The following is a 21,648-nucleotide window of genomic DNA, read 5'->3' on the forward strand; positions in this document are numbered from 1 at the left end:
ACTCCCTGTAAAATATAATCCGCTTGAGGCTGAAGAGCTTATGCTGGACTTATATACCATAATGCCTTGTGATATTAGGCAATAAAACAGTTAATTAAACGTACTGCTTATGTACAAAGCAAGTGCTCATAGTGCTCTCTTAGCTAATAGATCTTGATTGCTGATTTCTGTGCATCAGATGTTACGTTACAGCTACGTATAGCAATAACTGATGGCGGATATGACGGCTTAAACGCATTCGTTTATCCTTGATTCCATTGCTCCCAGGTCGTGACCAGGAACGGCGGACACATCAGGCCTTTTCCCAGGGTGCTTTGGTCCTGAGCTATTATTTTGACACAGAGCTTTTCCTGGAGCTTTTTTGCAGCTACGTGCTCCGTGACGTCGAAGCGAAGGCCGCATTCGGATGGGAAAAGAGAGGACTCGGCATGTTGGTGCAGGGTCGCTCCGTTAGTCTCTGAGCTGATCTGAAGTCTGAAGATTTCTCTGTCCGTTACGGATAAGTGCACAGGTAGGAGGATAAAGGCGCTCTGCAGACGTTGACCAGGGCTGCATTTTATCCGGGTGGACCAGCAATACTCCTCTGGTTCGCCTACAAAAAAGTCGGAAAAAAAATTAAAAAGTACTTAAATCAAATGGAATAATTTTATATAAACATCTTGAGGTAGTACCGATAGAAATCTAAGACTTAAATAGTATAAGAGTAAAGCATACAGAACTGGTTTATCTCTGAATAAGATCATAAACACAGTTGATACATTAATGGAGATAATACCATAGCCTAAAGGTTAGAGAAGCTGCTTTAGGACCAAAAGGTTGCTAGTTCGATTCCCTGGACCAGCAGGAATGGCTGAAGTGCCCTTAAGCAAGGTACCTAACCCCTAACTGTTCCCCAGACTGCCCTGGGTATGTTGTATGTTGCTCTGGATAAGAGCGTCTGCTAAATACCATTAACGTAATGCAATACTACAGTATTTATTGGACCGAACCCAGGCAATCCTTTTCCTTTCATCTTAATTACTTTCAATGCAGAATATTTATCAGTGAAGCAAACAAAGAAATCTCAAACAGTGACCGAGTCATAAATAAATAAATGACTGAACCCACAATCTGTGGATGATTCCTAAGCATTTGACTCGAACTCACCCTCGTGTGAGTCTCTGAAGCGAATCGTGAGTCTGTTCTGCAGCTCCAAAACAGCCCTGTAGGTCCGCGCCGTGCAGTCGAGGGTGCAATCAGACGGCGTGTTTACATCGGCAGGCACGTCCCTGAGAATGTCATCCCTGTCACTGCAGTCCCACGAGCTGTCTTGAGCAAACACCAACGCAAACACAGAACACACCATTCCCCACTGCAGCCAGGAAGAGCTGACATAGTACGCCATTTCGTTCCAGAGACACACCACTTCTCACTTCTCCTGCTGGTCTTGGCTTCCTTCTTGTGTGTCGATTTTACCTCTCTCTCTCTCTCTCTCTCTCTCTCTCTCTCTTTTTTTTCCTTTCCCACCTGTTTAATTCACTCAGCTTGACTGAACGCTGCTGAGACCATTTTTGCTTTTGTTTTGGACCAAAACTCTGAACTCTGGCAAGATGGAGGAGAGAAATGAAAGAAAGAAAGACGAGAGAGAGAGAGAGAGAGAGAGAGAGAGAGAGAGAGAAAGCAAGCAAGAGTGGCAGAGATCTTGAGTGCCCAATGAGCTGCAATTCTGAATGATATAAACACGAGGCGTGTTTTACAGAGATGTGCCAGCCAGCGCCTGGGGGGAGAAAGCTGCCTAGAAGGCCAAAGAAATGGAAATAAAATAGTCTGCAGTATTTCAGTCAACAAACGAGAGAGAGAGAGAGAGAGAGAGAGTCACTGAAGTTGTTTAAATAAACCTCTGAACTGAAGTCACGCTTCGGGGAAAAAAAAAACGTGTCACTGATGTTAAATCAAAGGCCAGTGAACTTGTTAAAGGTTCAAATGTGACAAATTTTTGAACATACAGAATATTTCTGTGTCCAGCTAATTGTGTGGTTATTTCTTTCTCTCTCTCTCTCTCTCTCTCTCTCTCAGCTTCCTAATACATACCTTGGACAATAAAGGTAAGGCAAAGCAAAGCTGTATTTCTATATTTCTAACCCTATGCTTCTGAATGAATGCATCAACAACACTGCAAACATTTTTATGAAGCTTTTATTTAATGAAATACATGATACACACATTTAAACTCCAATAATACTGGTTTAGATATTGGTTTGGTGATTAAAAAAAAACAACCCAAAAACTTGCACGTCCTGCATTACAATTACAACGTCTTAAAATGTCAAAGGACAAAAAGAAAAAGCATGAAAGGCGCAATCATTCAGTAAATACACAGCAGTGTCAATAAATGCAGAATGTGTTCAATATACACTACCGTTCAAAAGTTTGGGGTCACTTTGAAATGTCCTTATTTTTGAAAGAAAAGCACTGTTCTTTTCAATGAAGATCACTTTAAACTAATCAGAAATCCACTCTATACATTGCTAATGTGGTAAATGACTATTCTAGCTGCAAATGTCTGGTTTTTGGTGCAATATCTCCATAGGTGTATAGAGGCCCATTTCCAGCGACTCTCACTCCAGTGTTCTAATGGTACAATGTGTTTGCTCATTGCCTCAGAAGGCTAATGGATGATTAGAAAACCCTTGTACAATCATGTTAGCACAGCTGAAAACAGTTGAGCTCTTTAGAGAAGCTATAAAACTGACCTTCCTTTGAGCAGATTGAGTTTCTGGAGCATCACATTTGTGGGGTCGATTAAATGCTCAAAATGGCCAGAAAAATGTCTCGACTATATTTTCTATTCATTTTACAACTTATGGTGGTAAATAAAATGTGACTTTTCATGGAAAACACAGAATTGTCTGGGTGACCCCAAACTTTTGAACGGTAGTGTAATTACAAAAAAAAAGCTGCGAAAAAAAAAGATGGACTGGGATAACAGTTACATCACATAAATAGAGTTTCAGATATTTGAGATATTCGAAAACAAAATAACGTTCAAACAGGTTTAATGGAACAAAGCGGACCTCATACGACCTCACAAATATTCTCGGTAATCAAAATGTCCTGCCCATGCTGCTTTTCTAAGAGGAATAAAGTAACACTGGGGCACAGCTGCGTCTGAATGGCAGCCTTGAAACAATAAGGGAAAGCCACGAGTACAAAATAAGGACTTATAGTTTAGGAAGAAGGCTTTTTTTTTTTCTGCTGAACCTCAGCTCCACTACGTTAACACGTTTACGCTCTGTATTTAAATCCAAGAGGCCCAGACAGGGAAATGTCTGGCATGGTTAGGCGTGCTGCAGTGCCCACATTTTTGCGAGGAACACCGAGTAGCTGTATCTAATCCCTTTCCAGACTCCAGTTATGAAGCTATAAAATAGTCATGTGAATAAAACTTTCAGCGAGATTTACTATTACAGTTTAACCTTGACTCAAAGTGCACGAATGTTCAGCGATAGGCCAGAATGTTCTATTAGAAAGATAAAACGAGGGTAATAATTGAAGGGTTTGTTTCCAAAAATTAACGTTTGAATTGACAGTTATGTAACTAAAATGAGGGGAAAAAATGTTATAGTGTTCAAATATGTTGAGTCAAAATAAAGCCCGTGGAGGAGTGACGGTGAATATGACTGAATACAGACTGATATCAGTGTCACAGGTGCAGATCTAAGCGATCAGACATGACTTGTGGTCTGTTAGTCAGTGCTGCATTAATATTTATAATAAAATGGACTTGTTTAACGTTAAAAATAGGAAAGCTGCAAAAAGTGATGTTGTGTAAGACTCACTAGGACACAATGGATTTGCTGAAGGACCTGAGAGCTGCTGGGACTTTGGATCCTAATGTTAGATTTTTAATCATAACATTTACTTATTAGGATAGGAAACAAGATTTTGGTTCATTTAACGCTCTGACCCGAACCCTAGTCTTTTGGAAATAAACCCTTCGATGAACATCTGCTCAGTTTTATTCTTGCCGAGTGTAGCCGGTCATCAGCGTGCTCGAAACACCTCCGGAATCAACAATATTTACAGTGTTCATTATGAAAAACCTCCCAACAGAACAAAATCGGTGAGTAAAGATGCAAAAGTGGTGTGGTTGCTTTTATAAATACACAATGTCCTGAACGCTACGTAACGATGACGCGGTGACAGACCTGTGTGACGTAAAGAGGTAGGGGGAGGCGTTTGTACTCTTGGTGTTGTTTATCACAGTTGAAGGGCCTGGGTGTCATCACCATGGCGACAGCCACACTCGCGGGTCAGGGGGACGGAGCTGAGAATGAGGGTGCTTGTTTCATCCATGTACAGGAAGGGCACAGGGTCAAGTGAGGTCACCTCGCAGCACGGCTTCTGCAGGAGAACCAGTACGAGAACATCACCATCGATATCAACATCAACCTCAACCTCAACATCACTTTATCCTTGGCAGGTGAAAATATGTTAAATGTCGGTGTATTTGTGTCATATTTTACTTATTACTAATGCATTAATATGACTTGATAAGATATTTTTGCAGTGCATAAAGCTGGACGGATTCACTCGGCTGGATTATCTTCCAAAAATCTGCAAGCTCAAATATGATTTGTTTACACAAATCAACCTACAGTGTCACCTAGTTCCCATGTAAATATCACAAGGTCACCTGTCCCCTTTAACTAACCATCTATATTCAAACTTTTCTTTTTTTAATGCTATTTTTTCCCCAACGTGCCGAGAAATACAGCCACCTTACAAAGAAAAAATCATACTCTTCTGTAAGACACATTTCCTCCAGCATTCAGGTCACATGCTAAAGATCTTCCCCGACAAACAAAAAGTTCAAAGCAGTCGAGTGTTTTTGCTCTCCTGGCTCTCAACACCACGTAGCAGGAACTCCGTATTCGGTCATTTACTATAGTTGTGCCTTTTCTGATGGTTTGGAACAGAACTGACCTGTGAGGGAGGATCCAGAGCTGGTGGATCATCATCTCTGCAATTAAACATGCGCTGATTCTGCTGGGACACGCACACACTGCACTGGACGAAGGTGAAGCTGTCTGGGTAAATGATCCACTGATCCCAGCCCAGATCTGAGATATATAAAGGAGTAAGCACCATATTACGACATGCTAAGATAAGGGATCAGGAACGGCTTCATAAGTGACATTTTGTGAAGGGAATTAACTTTTAAATTCTTAAGTGACGCATCTTGTGATACACATCATTAACTTTAACATTAACGAACCTTTTATGAAAACCTGAGAGGCAAACTTGCAACACTGGAGCTGTGTTGAATTCCCAGAACTGGATGATGATGTTGATGATAGGGATGATGATGATGATGATAAGGATGATGATGATGATGGTTGTGTGTTGTCTATAAGAAAAAAAAAAGCACAGAATGAATAAAATATGTTCAGTCACCAGCTATGTTCCTGAAGATCTGCCTTCCTCACTATGAGGTTCAGTTCAGCAGATCCGTGCTATCTGGATCAGATGTGCTGGGTGTGTTTACAGGACTGGGAATGAAATCTGCTGAGTTAGTGTTCACTGATGTATAGAATTTTATTCACAGCTTTACTTACTAGCTGCCTGTTGCTCTGAGTTGCTGGTGCCTTTGAAAACGTTTCTCCACTGCTCTCGAATCTCAGCCATTCCAGGAACGGACACGTGAGGCTCGGTCTGCAGATTCAGAGAATCCAGTATGGTCTTGCGGATGCTCTGAAGTGGATCTCCCAGGCATCTGAGAACACAAAGCCATCATATTTAGCATATATCTGGTTTATGAAATGCAAGGATGGATTTTAATATCAGAGTTAATACTGTCGCCTGGTAGAATAAGGCTTGTGTGATAATATTTTATTATTTCCACAACATACTGGCCATGAAACGGTAAGTAGTACAAACAAAGGGGGGTATTATCTCTTTTGTAACTCATTACATACATTTACATGCTTTTCACACATCCATTTTCTAGAGGAGACAAAAAAACCCTCAAATAATTAAAGATCGTGTTTGCTATCGAATCGAATCAAATCAAATCTATAAGCATTATGACCTGTGAAGCACTTTTATTGTCAGGGTAAAAAGGCAGGCTTTCAAAAAAAACTTCACTGGAGTAATTCATTACTGATGTATTGAGGTCATGCTCCGATCCTCGCAATAACTAATAAATAGGTGTGTGTGTGTGAGGGCAGGATGGTATTTCATGCCAAACTTGGAGGTGGAGTGTGAAACTTGTCTCTGCAAGCAGATTCATACTGCTCATTCCACGAAAGAACAGCACGCAAGAGGATTCCAATTATGGGTCAGAACAGGTTCTCCCGTTAAAGCACCTCATACAGATCGCTGGCTTGTAAGCCATTACAAAACAAAGAAAAAAAAAAAAAGCTTGGCCTTGACTCCAGGCTTGCGGCCTGAACCCACATTAAAACTGTAAATCTATTCCTCCGTGAGTGTGCTAACGAGTTTAACGAGTTAAAGTGAAACACAACACAACTGCTAAAAGATCTCAGCATTACTTACAAAATAGAAGACGAAGATGCTGGAGAACCTTCAGGGCAAGATTTGTGTCTGCATGCATGAAGTTACGATTATATCCGAATTAAGAAGCACACTACCAAACAACAATTATTAAGTATGCCAAACTTCGCTGTAAGCATTTCTATGCCAATTTAAATGGAATTGTATGAACCACAAGAACGAGCAAAACCTCGTCAGCCAAACGGTTCATCTCAATAAAAAAAACTGCAGCACTGATCGTCTCGAATATCTGCCAATGTAAGCTCAAGAGAACATTTCTAGAACATTTGTAAACAGTAAAGATGTACGATGCTCACCTATTTGTCCTGATAATCGGAGGAGATTGAGCATCCATCGGTTCTTCTGGTGAAGGACGGAGAACTGATGAAGAAACTTTTCCTGGATGACAAGCAACCAGCAGAAGTGGCACAATAAGCAGCAGGGACATGTCTGTTTATCAAGGAGTCTGCGGTTTGGAAAAACGTGGCTATGCTTTGACTCGGTCCAACACTGAGAAAGGAGATGCTCTTCTCTCGGGCTACTATGTCCAGTAGGAGCACGCTGGAGGGAAGGAAATAGCTGTTGTCCCTAATAGCCTGGGAAACCTGCACTTTATCTACACATAGACCAGGTCTGGCCTTGGAATACTCTACATTGTTTTCATTTCTCACAATTGGGAGATGGCAAGAGGGAGGAGAGATAAATGAGAGAAAGGAAAGGATTGAGAAGGAATACTTTGTCCTATGTTTTTCCACCACCTTTGTCAATGGTGTTCCATGGAAAAAAATAATAATAACATTGCGGTTAATAGTGTTAGAGATTATGATGTAACACACACACCACACACACACCACACACCCCAAATGCAGGTGCGTCAAGAACAATTTCAATCAGCAATACTGGACTGAATGTGGATACAGGATGTGTAGATCAGCGGGGGATGAGAAAATGTACTCAAATTATTGCATGAGTTGCACAATGTTTTCAAATTAATAACTTCGCCTTATGAATATTTCCTTGAAAATGACTGAAAGAACATGCTCGTATCCCAAAGCTTGGGGGAGTGACTCGCTGGCTTTCAAACAGAATAGAAAATTTAAAAAAAAAAATGCAGGATTTCAATTGTATGGGTCATTCTAGAATTCGGGGTACATTTTGCGTCTCCAAGATAAACCTTTTTGTTATTTTCCACAAAAGAAATCTTTATTGATTCAGTTTTTGAACAATAATGAAAATTATGACAAACTTTCACCAATAGCGATGCTTGATGTACATTTTAGACCCAATTTATCCATAAAACATTAACTAAATGACCCCCTCCCTCCACATTATTGGCTGTCTTCGACTCCTGAATCATACATTTAACTCGAATAAGCATGAAGTGATTCAGTATAACAGTCTGTTTTTTGGGAGGCTTATTCTATTAACTGTCATAAAGTCAATTGCATAGAAAGTCTATTTTCTGCATTATGTGAAATTTCAGTAATCCGTCCCAATGTCAACTCTGTTATAACACTACATAAAACCCGCAAAGACTTTTAATAACACGTATGACACCGGCACTGAGTGATGTCACTTCCTCTGGCGGGAAACTTCAGAAAGGCAGTGAGGTATGCTCTGTTTCTTCTCTCATTAATTTGAACAAAATGTTGAGGATTTTACACCGACAGTAGATTAATTGTTCATCAACTCTGTTATTGTGATATTGGAGTCAATCTCTCGCTCATTTAAAAAAAAAAAACAATAATATGATTAAAATCCATAAAACTCTGTTTTTATACATGCCATGTGGTAGCTAGTTTGAGGTTAGCATGTAGTGTTGAGACACAAAAATGGTGGAAAGTGTCAACTCTGTTATCGTCGATTCTGCTAATGGCTTGCCCAGTTTAACGATAACAGAGTTGACGATGACTAACAGAGCCAACACGTGAAATGTACCCGCAGGTATAGAACGGGCTGTATAAATCTAGTACGTATTTCTCATCATCGTAAACAGAAGCAATAAAATGTGATTAAAGAAAATAAATGATGTATTTATTTGACCTTTGGGGTTGTTACATATCAAGGAATTGAAATGATGACTATGTTGACCATTTGTGAGCGCTGTTATAGCTCAGTTACTGCAGTACGTTATTGTATAGAGCGTTATTTGACACGGAGTGCTGTGCAAAAGTCTGAGGCACAGGTAAAGAAATGCTGTCGACCAAAAATGGCTTAAAAAAATAATGAAATGAAATGTTTCAACATTAAAAAAAATACTATAAACAGTCATCAGTGAGCCATAATAAATGAAACAAAGTCAGTATTTGGTGTGAGACGACCCTTTGCTTTAAAAAAAAAAATAGTAGTCTGAGGTCCAGTGAGTGCAGTTTTATGCGGAAATGATCTGTAGGTTTCACTGAGCATCTTCCAGAACCAGCCACAGTTCTTCTGGACACTTTGACGGTCACACTCACTTCTTCATTTTGCACCAAAATCCAGCAGCCTTCATTATGTTTTTTTCTTTTTTAATCTGAAAAGTGCTCTCTTATGGAATATGCTGCTCAGATACAAACCTCTTTTTTGTAACATTTAATTTTGTGCTGGAAACAATACGAATGTTTGGAACTCTAAAATGTTTTTGTAATGTTTTGACTCGATAATGTAGAAGTCGTAAAATAGAAATCTATAACAAAGTTTGTATGAAAAAAAACAATAGGGTGTCTAAGACTTTTGCACAGTACTGTATATTTAGCAGTTATTCCATGAAATCGAGTCGTACATGAGCTGATAGCTGATGACGCGCGTAGCACCAAGTCGACTTGTCTATAATCCATGTATGACGAGATTGAGTGGAATAACCGTTTTATTCTATCCATTCTAACTGCTTTTTTATTTTATTTTCTCTCCTTTTTTAATTTTTCTTTTTTTCTGTGTGTTTGTGTAGTTTGATGTTTGTTTGAGTGTTTTGTCCGCTGGTTGTGGTGTAGCTCCGGACCCAGTTTTGGGTGTCGGTTCCCTCCAGGCCTTGGTTCGCTGTGGGTGATGCCTGCGCTCCCAGCTATGGACTGCAGTGAGCTCGTTGCTCATTTTAACATCGTGGTTGTCCAGCGCTCTGTGCTTTAGTGCTTGGCGTGATGTTCCGAGTGATGCTGCTCGGTGGCGTCGCGGCGGCTGTGCAGGTGGTTTGGGATGTACCAGCGCTCTGCGTGGTGGTGCTTCTGTGCTCGTTTTGTGGATCCATGGCGTGGTGTTCCGAGCGATGTTGCTGGCGGCATCACGGCGGCTGTGCTGGAGGTGTGGACTTGTTTTCGTGCGCCTTTTGGTGGGACTGTGGCCGCTACACCACTGGAATGACATCCTGACCTCTATTTGGTAGACTTTTTTTTTCTTTCTGCCTATAATTGTAAAGCAACCTTGGGTTTTGAGAAAGATGCTATATAAATTGAACTTATTATTATTATTATTATCCACATTCACTGGATTTTGAGAAACCGAGCATTTTTATTTTTTGCAAATTTGATAAATAAAAACTTTATACAAAACGTCCGACAAAATCATTTCCGCTTAGAATGTAAACAAACCGGTGAAATGACAGGAGCAATTTGTGAAAAATGTGAAAATTCTTGAAAAATAAAAAAAAGATACGCTCTTACTGTCAAATACTTTCATTCCATATTTTGTTGCTTTTTTGTATTTTTGGGGAGGTTTTGTTTTCGAGTAGAGTTTTTATTTCATCCTTGGTCGGTTCAGCAACACACTCCGCCATTTTGTTTTTCTCTACTCATGGTATATGAGATGATATCCTCGTAGTAGAGTAACCAATCAGAGCGCATTATTGCTCATATTCAGTAAATATGGATAGAATAAAATCATATGCTCTATATGAATATCATGAAGAAGAAACTAATTCAACTTGTCTTGGTGCAAGTTAAACAAAATGGCTTCCTCAAACACTTCATAAAGTTAAAATGCAGTATTACTGTAAGTGTAGATGTTTAGTAGTTGTTAGTCAAGCAACTAGACTTTAAAGATGTTTTACCAGTCAACTAAGTTGATGTTTATTAATTCACAAAGGTTCTACAAAGCCTGTCTAGGATTCACACTGAGAAGCAAGATGCAACTAAATCGTATGTGTTACTAATTCCTTGGGTTCAGTTCCTCAATGGGGAGGCTCACTTCTTGGTCAGGGGTTCAAGCCCCTTCACCACCAATCTGCCACTGTTCAGTCCTTGGACATGGCCCTTAACCCTCTCTGCTCCAGGGGTGCTGTATCATGGCTGACCTTGTGCTCTGACCCCAGTTTCCTACCAAGCTGGGATATGTGAAGAAAAGAATTGCACTGTGCTATAATGTATATTTGACAAATAAAGACCTTCTTCTTCTTCTCCAAGACGTATAATCATTTTGGATATTCTCCTAGTAACTCCCCAGGAGTTTACTGAAATGAGCTGCCCAATGTAGTGAGCAGATGCGAGGTCTGGATCAACGTCCTGCAGCATTGACTCCCAACTGCTCTGGCATCACATAAAAAGCTTAAATCTACCGCAGACCAACCAGCCTCAAGGACAGACTTTCTACGAATACAATCCCAGTCTAAGAGTAAATGGAGTCACATCAATCAGCACCCGTTTATAGACAACTGACGATCCAGAAGGCTTGTCATCACATATTTTATCCCACTTGAGTCTTAACACAAACACACAGGCCCTTTTTTGGCTTAATATCGGTAATATTCAAGGAATGTCGTGCGATCACAACAGCCTGCAGGTGGCTTTAGGGAATGGCTGTCTCCAGATGAAGTTATAAAAAATATTCAGTGGCAGTTAACTAGCATATTTTAAAATATAACAAATGTAGATGAAGCATATGCACTGATCTGCGATAACGATAAAACCACTGGTAGGTGAAGTGTATAACATTGATCATCTCGTTACCATGGCACCCGTTAGGGGGTGGGATATACAGTATTAGGCAGCAAGCGAAGTCAGTTCTCAAAGTTGATGTGTTGGAATTAAAAAATGGGCAATGTAAGGATCTGAGCGATTTGACAAGGGCCAAATTGTGATGCCTAGATGACTGGGTTTGAGCATCTCCAAAACAGCAGGTCTTGTGAGATGTTCCTGGTATGCAGTAGTTAGTACCTACCAAAAGTGGTCCAAGAAAGGACAAATGGTGAACCAGGAACAGGGTCAAAGGGCGTCCAAGGTCCATTGATATGCATGGTGAATGAAGGCTAGCCCATTTGGTTCAATCCCACAGAAGACCTACTGTAGGACAGATTGCTGAAAAAGTTAATGATGGCTGTGATAGAAAGATGTCAAAACATACAATGCATTGCAGCTTGTCACGTATGGAGCTGCGTAGCTGCAGAATAGTCAGAGTGCCTGTGCTGACCCTTGTCCACCACCAAAAACACCTTCAATGGGCACATGCGCATCAGAACTGCACCATGAAGTAATGGAAGAAGGTGGCCTGGTCTGCTGAATCATTTTCTTTGACAACATGCGATACACTCTGGAAAGAAGGCAAACCAGCAGAGGAAGGGTGATGCTCTGGGAAATGTTCTGCTGGGAAACCTTGGTTTCAGGCATTCATCTGGATATTACTTTGACACGTACCACCTACCTAAACATTATTGCAGACCAAGTTCTCCCCTTCATGGAAATGGTATTCCCTAATGGCAGTGGCTTCTTTCAGCAGGATAATGCTTCTGCCAAAAACTGTTCAGGAATGGTTTGAGGAACATGACAAAGAGTTCAAGGTGTTGACTCGGCCTCTAAATTCCCCAGATCTCAATCCGATCAGCATCTGTGGGATGTACTGGACAAACAAGTCTGATCCATGGAGGTCCCATCTCGCAACTTTCAGGACTCAAAGGATCTGCTGCTAATGTCTTGGTGTGAGATACCACAGCACACCCTCAGAGGTCCTGTGGAGTCCAGGCCTCAAAGAGTCAGAGCTGTTTTAGTGGGAAAAGGGGGCAGGTGGTTTTAATGGTTATGGCTGATTAGTGTATGTAATAATTAACTCAGGATTAAAGGAATATTTCAGTCCAAAAAGAGAAAAATCATGTAATTTTCCACATCTGGAAAACATAATGTAATCTAGACTAAATAAATCTGCGTTTTTCATTCCAAACAGTGTGCATGCATGTTTCCGCCTGCTCAGTAAACTGTGGAAAACACAGGTCTGTGTCTTTGAACTAGCTGAGATCTATTTTAAGAGCAACCAGCAACTTGACCTGTAAATATTCAAAGCTCATCTTGGATCAACCTGGTGCCAAGATTGCATAAGGCATGTGCCAATATTTATTTGTTTTCCTACATTACTAAAGGAGTATTACAGTTAGCAAGAACAACCAAGAAAGATAACCGTTCATCGTTTACAAATCTGGCCATAGATGGTGAAGCAGGGCCTGTTTAGTTCGTACTTCTGGAACTTTCTGAGGACAAGCAAACGTGTATCCTCAGAAGACCTCAGGGAGAATCAGTGTTTTCTCTGAGAAGTATTTGAACCACAGGAAAAGTAGTAACATCGTCCTTGAGTGCAGACGGCCTTCCTATCTCTCCTAAAAAAAAAAAAAATCATAAAAGATGCATTCACTTTTGACAGAACTTGCATCCTGCAGGTGGGAAACTTTCATATAATGAGAAACAGCTGTCCAAAGAATGTGTTCCAATAAAAATGCTCAAGATATTTTATATTTTATAGTAACTTTGACCTACTGCTTGGTCAGATATTTGTTCAGATGATGTGATCCATGTGCAGTTATGTGTGTTATATGGTATGGAGTCGGGGGGGGGGGGGGGGGGGGATCCTAAAATTGAATATTGATGATCTGTCTTAATGTGGATACACAAAGTCGCATAACAAGTATAAAATATTTCATAAGAAATTGGGAAACACCAATAAATTAAATGATCGTCCATGTTTGGGACAGGGTACCAGCGATGGTGCATGGGCTCTGCTGAAGATTAATGAATTTTGTTAGGTTCAAGGATATTTCAACACAGTGACTGGTTGAATCTGCCAAGGACTTATGACTTAATCTTTGACCCTGAACATACAGTATATCCAAATCCAAAACAGAAATTGAAACACAGAAACATTACATTCGTATTTTGCAACGACTATCTCAGTCTTTGAATGTGATTGTGAACACTACTGAAAACATGTGGTCTAAATCAGAGATTCTCAACCTTTTCTACTTTAAGGCCCACCTATTCATACTTGTAACGAGTTGGGGCCCGTTATAAAAGATCCCCAATTATTTTGGCTCATCTATTCTATTAGAATCTAATAATCTATTGTAAAGTGTATTAAAGGGATGCAACATCACGCCCTGTTACAGATGGGAGCCCAGGAATTAAATAAATGCAATAAAAATAATCAAACTATTTTTAATTGTAGGCGTTGTATTTAAAACTGTATGGACGTACTAGAAGCCAAACCATGCATGCAGGGCATTCTCAGTCAAAAGGGATTAATGATCCAAAAGTGGAGTCTGGTCCATTAACACAAGAACTTGTTGCCATGTTTGTGTTATTAAAACCAAGAAGTGGATATAGAAACCACTCAAGGGGATTAGATCCTTACACGCTAACAAAGAAGGCTTTTTCCTTTCTATGAGTTGGAAAATTATTCATTGGTTGAGTTCCCTGACATCTCAGACTACCTACTGCTGCAGACATCGTTCTACATGGACACACAGATGAAAACCTGGAAGAGCATGGAGGAGTACAACTTTTTATATGTGGCTGGGTTAAAGATCTGGGGACACTACAAGATAAATCCTGTATTGTTTTTGCCCGGGGAAGTAGGCAGTTTTGTTTTTTCTGTACATGTCTTTGCAATGTTCGCTAGGACGCTACAAGTTTTAGTATCGGGTGTAAACAAACCACAGCCACTTGATTCTCAATCATCCCTGCTCTTCTCTTCCAGGTAAATCATTCACAAAGATCCATGGAAACCCCTTTAAAGGCCTGGGTATTACATGTCGGGTGGCATGGTGGTGTAGTGTTAGCACTGTCGCCTCACAGCAAGAAGGTTCTGGGTTCAAGTCCAGTGGCCAACAAGGGCCTTTCTATGTGGAGTTTGCATGTTCTCTCCATGTCTGTGTGGGTCCCCTCCAGGTGCTCTGGTTTCTCCCACAGTCCAAAGACAGGCAGGTTAGGCTAATTGGTGGCTCTAAACTGACCGTGAGTGTGAATGTGGGTGTGAATGGTTGTTTATCTCGGTGTGTCAGCCCTGCAATGATTTGGCGACTTGTCCAGGGTGTACCCCAGTCAGCTGGGATAGGCTCAAGCTTGCTTGCAACCCTGCACAGGATAAGCAGTTATGGATAATGGATGGATGGTATGGCGACCATGATCAAACAGTAAGCAAAAATGAGCACTGAAGCGTCTCCTGAACTTCAAAACATCACAAAATAACAGAAAATGGTGAGAAAAGTAATTTGCGAATCCAAACAAAATAAATCAGAGGAATTCACAAACCTTTCACGAAGTGATCACTGCAAACTCTAGCGTTCTTCAACTCGGCTCCCTTCCATCACAGCGAAAGGTTCAAAAGCCACCTTTGTCATCATCTTTTGGTAAAATCCTTTGCTCTTTCACATTTTATCATTTCACGGGGAACCCGGAAGAACAGTTTCACGATTTGTTTGACTCAAACATCCCAAAACAACACAAGCGTAGGGCATTTTAATGACTAGCAAGGTGCCCCAGTGACAGTAACATTTTGTGAACAGTGAGCTCAACTGACCACTGCTTCATGTCTTGCATATCTAATGAGGCAGATGTGACGTCAGATGCAACCCAGCAATTGCACCCTACTAAAAATTAGCTTCAACTTGAAAAATAAAAATTGCGGCCCACTAAAGAGCTGCGGCCCAGTGGTTGAGAAGTACTAGTCAAAATTAAAGAGAGAGGTATATATACTGTATATAAACCTAAGAATAAACAACAAAAGAGCTTGAAATGTGTGAGGAGTGGTATAGGAGTGGTTCCTCGGTACTTCTCTTTAGGGAAATATTAATTGTAGGAGTTCGGGTCATTTTGAAATCAGAATCAGGGTTTTGGGGAACAATTTACTACTCATGCTGAAATAAAACTCCAATGGCATCATATACAATATCCAAACGTTTGTGGACACTTGACCATCACAACACACCCATAAGTCCTTGGTGAACATCTCATTCCAGACTTATTCCCCTCTTTGCTCTTATAATAATACTCTTCTGGGGGAAGGTTGGGGATTTGAGTTCATTCAGCTACAAGAGCATTAGTAAGGTCAGGCACTGATGTTGGGTGATGAGGCCTGGGGTGCAGTCGATGTTCCAGTTCATCCCAAAGGGGTTCAGTATGAAGCCATGGCCTAATGGTTAGAGAAGCAGCTTTGGGACCAAAAGGTTGCTAGTTCAATTCCCTGGACCAGCAGGAATGGCTGAAGTGCCCTTGAACAAGGCACCTAACCCCCAACTGCTCCCCAGGCTGCTCTGGGTCTGTTGTACATTGCTCTGGATAAGAGCATCTGCTAAATGCCTGTAATGTATCCTTCCAACTTTTGTGCTTGGGGAAGAACGATACATGGGTGTGATGGGCAGGTGTCGACATACTTTTATGATGATGTTCGTCCTTCGGGGTCAAAGATGATCATGATTTCAATTTGGTGGGTGGCGGTTGTGGGTCCGGAGGTGACCGATGAGGCCAATACGGGCTTTGAAGGTACGCCTGCTTGTCAGGCACACGTGGGTAGGTACTGTAGTCGGGGTGGCGATAGTTCAAACCTTCCATGCAGCTCATTTCTTCTGGGCCTTGGCAGCGCATTTCATCTATCGTTGGAGCATAAGCACTAATCAATGTTGCGTTCTTCTTGCCTCCAAGAAGGAGCTGAAGTGTCATCAGGCGATCGTTGATGCCCTCCAGGAGTTTGGTAAGTTTCTGGGCGAGGTGGGACTTTACAGCAAATCCAATGCCTGCCTCTCGCCGTTCAGTGCTACTATGACCACTTTTATACATATTGTATATGTCTAAGGTTAATACTGTATATCATTCATTGCATTTGCAGTTTTAGTGAAAGATGCCTCATGTCCAAATGGATTTCTCTGGATTCCTGACATCTTCCAAATGCCACCAGGTGGATTGGCTCTGCTAGACAGCACCTAGGCGTGAATGAATGTGTAAATGATGCGCTGCAATGGACTGGCATATGGAGTCTTGCATGGTTTTTCCAATATTCCAATATACAGGTGGGTTTGTTCTAGGTTCTCAAATTTCCTCCTACCTTGCCTACTCCAAATTGCCCGAGGTGTTATTTGAGTGTGTAAGTAATCAGGTTGTATAATATATCTGCAGGAAAAGTGAGATGTATACACATGAGTTGGAAGGAAGGTGTGACAATAAGCCTTAGTGATCCCCAGTCCTAATCCTAATCTACTTGTTAGTTGTTTTGATTACCAGGCCACGAGGTTATTAAAGATACAGTACTTATCACTACTGTGATGCTTCAGGAGCATAAGCACTCATACAGGCTTTACAGCAGGAGTAAGCCTGATTGAGGCTTGGGGTCTTGGGTTCAGATTTGATGACCTGTGCCTTGGGTGGAAAAAAAAAAAAAGCTTGTTCAATTGTGAAGAGAAGTGCTTCCTATTATGACAAACATTTCCACAGTCCTACCATCTGCAGACTTTGAAAGCGACACAGGAACAGCTGGGATTTCTGCTGACATGGTGGGACTTTGAGAACGCAAACAGGTTAGTGAGTATTAAGGAGGTTGGCTGTCTTTAATCTTAGCAAATTTGGATGTTTGGATTAGTGTAAATTACAGATCCTTGAACTTTAGGTAGTAATCATTTTGAGCAGTAATCCGAATCCAACATGTAACATTGGCTCGGTTGAGTGAGCCATAAATTTAGGGAATAACTTGGACTAGAAAAATATCTTATTAGAGAGAAAAAAACATTTTTAAATGTGTAGCAACAAAAATATATGAATTAGTAAACAAAATACTGTAACATTGTTCACTGCCACATTGTTGTAGCTTAATGAAATCAAATGCTATTTATCAGAAAATAGTTTCCACTCATGGTGTCATATCATCTCATCTCATTATCTCTAGCCGCTTTATCCTGTTCTACAGGGTCGCAGACATACTGGAGCCTATCCCAGCTGACTCCGGGCGAAAGGCGGGGTACACCCTGGACAAGTCGCCAGGTCATCACAGGGCTGACACATAGACACAGACAACCATTCACACTCACATTCACACCTACGGTCAATTTAGAGTCACCAGTTAACCTAACCTGCATGTCTTTGGACTGTGGGGGAAACCGGAGCACCCGGAGGAAACCCACGTGGACACGGAGAGAACATGCAAACTCTGCACAGAAAGGTCCTCGCCGGCCACAGGGCTCGAACCCGGACCTTCTTGCTGTGAGGTGACAGTGCTAACCACTACACCATCGTGCTACCCAGTGTCATATCAGTTGAAACAAAATAACTAGTAGATGACTAGAGGTATCACTGAAAGTTTATAAGAAAGAGCAATATGACGTGACTATTCAGTTGTCTTAGCCAGAAGTTCTCAGTGTACGGTCCAGATATCCCAAGGGGTCCGTGAAGTATAGCCAAGGGAGTCTGTGATATACTGTATTTTGTTATGCCGAGATCAGACTACACCATATTTTTGTCTTTCACAATGGTCATTGTGGGAGGCAAGGTGGTGTAGTGGTTAGCGCTGTCACCTCACAGCAAGAAGGTCCGGGTTCGAGCCCCGTGGCCGGCGAGGGCCTTTCTGTGTGGAGTTTGCATGTTCTCCCCGTGTCCGCGTGGGTTTCCTCTGGGTGCTCCGGTTTCCCCCACAGTCCAAAGACATGCAGGTTAGGTTAACTGGTGACTCTAAATTGACCGTAGGTGTGAATGTGAGTGTGAATGGTTGTCTGTGTCTATGTGTCAGCCCTGTGATGACCTGGCGACTTGTCCAGGGTGTACCCCGCCTTTCGCCCGTAATCAGCTGGGATAGGCTCCAGCTTGCCTGAGACCCTATAGAGCAGGATAAAGCGGCTAGAGATAATGAGATGAGATGAGACAATTGTATCGTGTCAGATTAGGCAATCATAGTGCCATAAATTGGTCAGGAGACTGGCAACACTACAAGTTTGACCCCAACCAATCACCGTTCATGTCCTTGTGTGTGGTCAGGGAGGAGGGTCAAGGAATTGTCAATCATGGCTACTGAAGGAACGTGAAGGAACACGTTGTAGGAGTTGTCAAAGTACAGTCGGTGAGAAAATCCAAAAAATTTTTGACATGCTAGACTTTTTGTCAGGGTGTTTTAGGGTGTCATTAGTCAGGTCAGATCAGGAGACCTGCTACTGGTATTCTCTAATCCAGTACTACCTGCTACAAGGGTGACTAAACCATCTATGCCACCAACTCATTAGGGTATGGTGAGGAGGGTGGCTGGACATCCTGTTGGAATTAAATACAAGCTCCATTTAAAGGGTGTCAGCTCTGGAGAGCCAGTGATGGCCATCCAGCAACTTCTTTGAGTCACTTGTGGAGTGGTGCCTTTTCAACTGTTTTAGCATTTAGTTTGTCAGTGAAGCACCTACGGCCCTTTAAGGGCTAAGGCATGCTGAACCTGAAACTGTTGTGGGGTATCCCAGATGCCACATCGATGTGCCTTGATTATGTCACAAGGCCAGCTCATCATTCCTGATGTTTATATTCAGGTCAAAACTATATCAAAATCAGACTGAATTTGTGTGGTCTAATCCTTTCAAAACTCAAAGTCCCTCCCATGCTAGGACCTGATCTTCCCAGGCAATCTCCTACCCCAGTACTAACCATGTACTTTGCACATTGGGCAGCACCGATCTCTGTTTCTATAGCCCTTGGCCTCTCACCTATTACATAGCCAGGATTACAGTGGAGGGGCTAGTCCTTTGGTAACCGCAAGAGTTTGACTCCCTACTCACATCTGTATTGCAGCATTCCTTGCCAGATGGCAGTAGGTACCATTTTGATAATGGTCTTTGGTATGACCCGACCATGAGTAGAACTCGTAATCTCCCAGTCAAGATAACACAATAACCACCAGGCCAAGTCACAGTGATCCCGGCATTACAGTGGTGGAAATCACAATTTATATTTAGGTGTCTAATCCGTAGGTGCGAAAGAAGGCAACTGGACTTGCTTGAAATCCTTGAAGATGTTTCACCTCTCATCCAAAAGGCTTCTTCAGTTCTGTCTGACTAGTGGGGAGTGTGATGAGAGGCTGCTTAGCCGTGTTCGCTGTGTCAGACATGTGCATCATCGTAGTGCTACAGTAACTCAGGATGGCTAACAAGTGTATATTTTTACCACTGCTTGTGTTTGTTCTGATGACACATCCAGGAAAGTACAGTGAATAATCTGTGTGTGTATGTGTAACTTTGATTAGGTGTGTATGTCTGGGGCAAAGGGAGATGGGATGTCATGCTACCAAACCCCAACCCAAAGAGCTACAGCTGAAAAAATGTGACAAAGGTACTCTTCATATTAGCATGTAAATTATTTTTAATCCATAATATTTGAATTCAATTTAGGAACAAAAAATTAATACTTCCAAATACTGTATATAATCTACTTGACATTGATGGGTTTCTAATTTTCTGTCTTGGTTGTTGTTGTCGTTGTTGTTATTGTTTTCTCCTTTGCTCCCTTTAGCAAATGTTTCCGTTCCAGGTAATTCAATTCAATATGCTTAATAAACAGAAATAACTGCATGCTAAGCTAAAAAGATTTGGGTGTATAACTATTTAATACAATTACTTATAATTAATTTTTTGTCTGAAGCTGTAACAGGTGAGTCAGTTCTATTAGCTTAGCAGAGCTAGATGGCATAGCGTATGCCTTTAGAGGATTATACAATACAGTGTAGAGTATTTTATACTGTAGTATAAACCGATCAGCCATAACATGATGACCACTGACAGGTGAAGTGAATAACATTGCATTACAATGGCACCTGTCAAGGGGTTGGATATATATTCGGCAGCAAGAGAGCAGTCAGTTCTTGAAGTTGATGTGTTGGAAGCAGGAAAAACGGGCACGCGTAAGGATCTGAGCGACTTTGACAAGGACCAAATTGTGATGGTGAGATGACTGGGTCTGAGCATCTCCAAAATGGCACATCTTGTGGGGTGTTCCCGGTATGCAGTGGTTAGTACCGACCAAAAGTGGTCCAAGGATTCGAAGGACAATGAGTGAACTGGCGACAGGGTCATGGATGTCAAAGGCTTATTGATTTGCATGGGGCATGCAGGCTAGCCCATATGGTCCAATCCAGAAAACCAGAAAAGCCAGTGTTAACTTTTTCAGTAGTTTGTGCTACAGTAACTCTTCTGTGGGATTGGATCATATGAGCTAGCCTTCGTACCCCATGCAAATAACCGAGCCTTTGACACCCATAACCCTGTCGTCGGTTCACCGGTCGTCCTTCAGATCCTTGGAGCACTTTTGGTACTAACCACTGCATACCAGGAACACCCCACAAAATGTGCCATTTTGGAGATGCTCAGACCCAGTCATCTCACCATCACAATTTGGCCCTTACCAAAAAAGTCGCTCAGATCCTTACGCTTGCCCGTTTTTCCTGCTTCCAACACATCAACTTCAAGAACTGACTGCTCTCTTGTTGTCTCATATATCCCACCACTTGGCAGGTGCCGTTGTAATGAGATAATCAACGTTATTCACTTCACCTCTCAGTGGGTTTAATGGTATAGTTGATCGGTGTACATGCATTCATCCAAAGTTTAAAATCCTGTATATGTAGTGTAGTAGTGATAGATCCAACCAGTCTGTTCCTGCTTATATAAAGCAAAAAATGTGATGGAATTTAATTACCGTGTACGTGTACAGCCATGCGGGCGGCTTTACTCATCCAGCGCTGGTACCGCCAGTACGTGGCCCGCTTGGAGATGAGGCGCCGGTGCACATGGCACATTTTCCAGTCCATTGAGTATGCAGGGGAACAGGATCAGATCAAGGTGAGCCGACAAAGTGGTATTTCACTGATGCTGATTTTGCATAATCAGAAAACTTCACCATATCAATAATTAGACACTTTTTTGTATTATGTGCCACG

General features: G+C 41.6%; 2 protein-coding genes and 1 long non-coding RNA gene across 3 annotated transcripts in view; 2 read left to right on the top strand and 1 right to left on the bottom strand.

Moving 5' to 3' along the window:
• The first annotated feature begins 2,052 nt into the window (after positions 1-2,052).
• LOC132895134 (uncharacterized) lies at positions 2,053-5,431 on the top strand. The gene is made up of 3 exons (XR_009655711.1): positions 2,053-2,084; positions 4,342-4,462; positions 4,959-5,431. It is a non-coding gene; the product is annotated as an uncharacterized LOC132895134 (long non-coding RNA).
• LOC132895133 (bone morphogenetic protein 6-like) lies at positions 2,209-7,806 on the bottom strand. Its single transcript, XM_060935371.1, has 5 exons — positions 6,852-7,806; positions 5,598-5,755; positions 5,258-5,389; positions 4,966-5,102; positions 2,209-4,383 (listed from the first exon to the last, which is right to left on the bottom strand). Exons 1-5 carry the CDS (start codon positions 6,980-6,982, stop codon positions 4,240-4,242), a joined length of 702 nt encoding a protein of 233 aa, XP_060791354.1. The 5' UTR covers positions 6,983-7,806; the 3' UTR covers positions 2,209-4,239.
• Positions 7,807-17,183: 9,377 nt separating this feature from the next.
• LOC132895135 (serine/threonine-protein phosphatase with EF-hands 2-like) overlaps positions 17,184-21,648 on the top strand; it is a 29,148-nt gene continuing 24,683 nt past the window's right edge. Inside the window, 5 exon segments of the mRNA XM_060935372.1 lie at positions 17,184-17,269; positions 18,717-18,798; positions 19,960-20,045; positions 20,226-20,243; positions 21,423-21,550. Coding sequence (XP_060791355.1) covers positions 19,985-20,045; positions 20,226-20,243; positions 21,423-21,550 — 207 coding nt within the window. The 5' untranslated portion in view covers positions 17,184-17,269; positions 18,717-18,798; positions 19,960-19,984.

This window comes from Neoarius graeffei, chromosome 12, assembly GCF_027579695.1.
Source record: "Neoarius graeffei isolate fNeoGra1 chromosome 12, fNeoGra1.pri, whole genome shotgun sequence".
Lineage (NCBI taxonomy): Eukaryota > Metazoa > Chordata > Actinopteri > Siluriformes > Ariidae > Neoarius > Neoarius graeffei.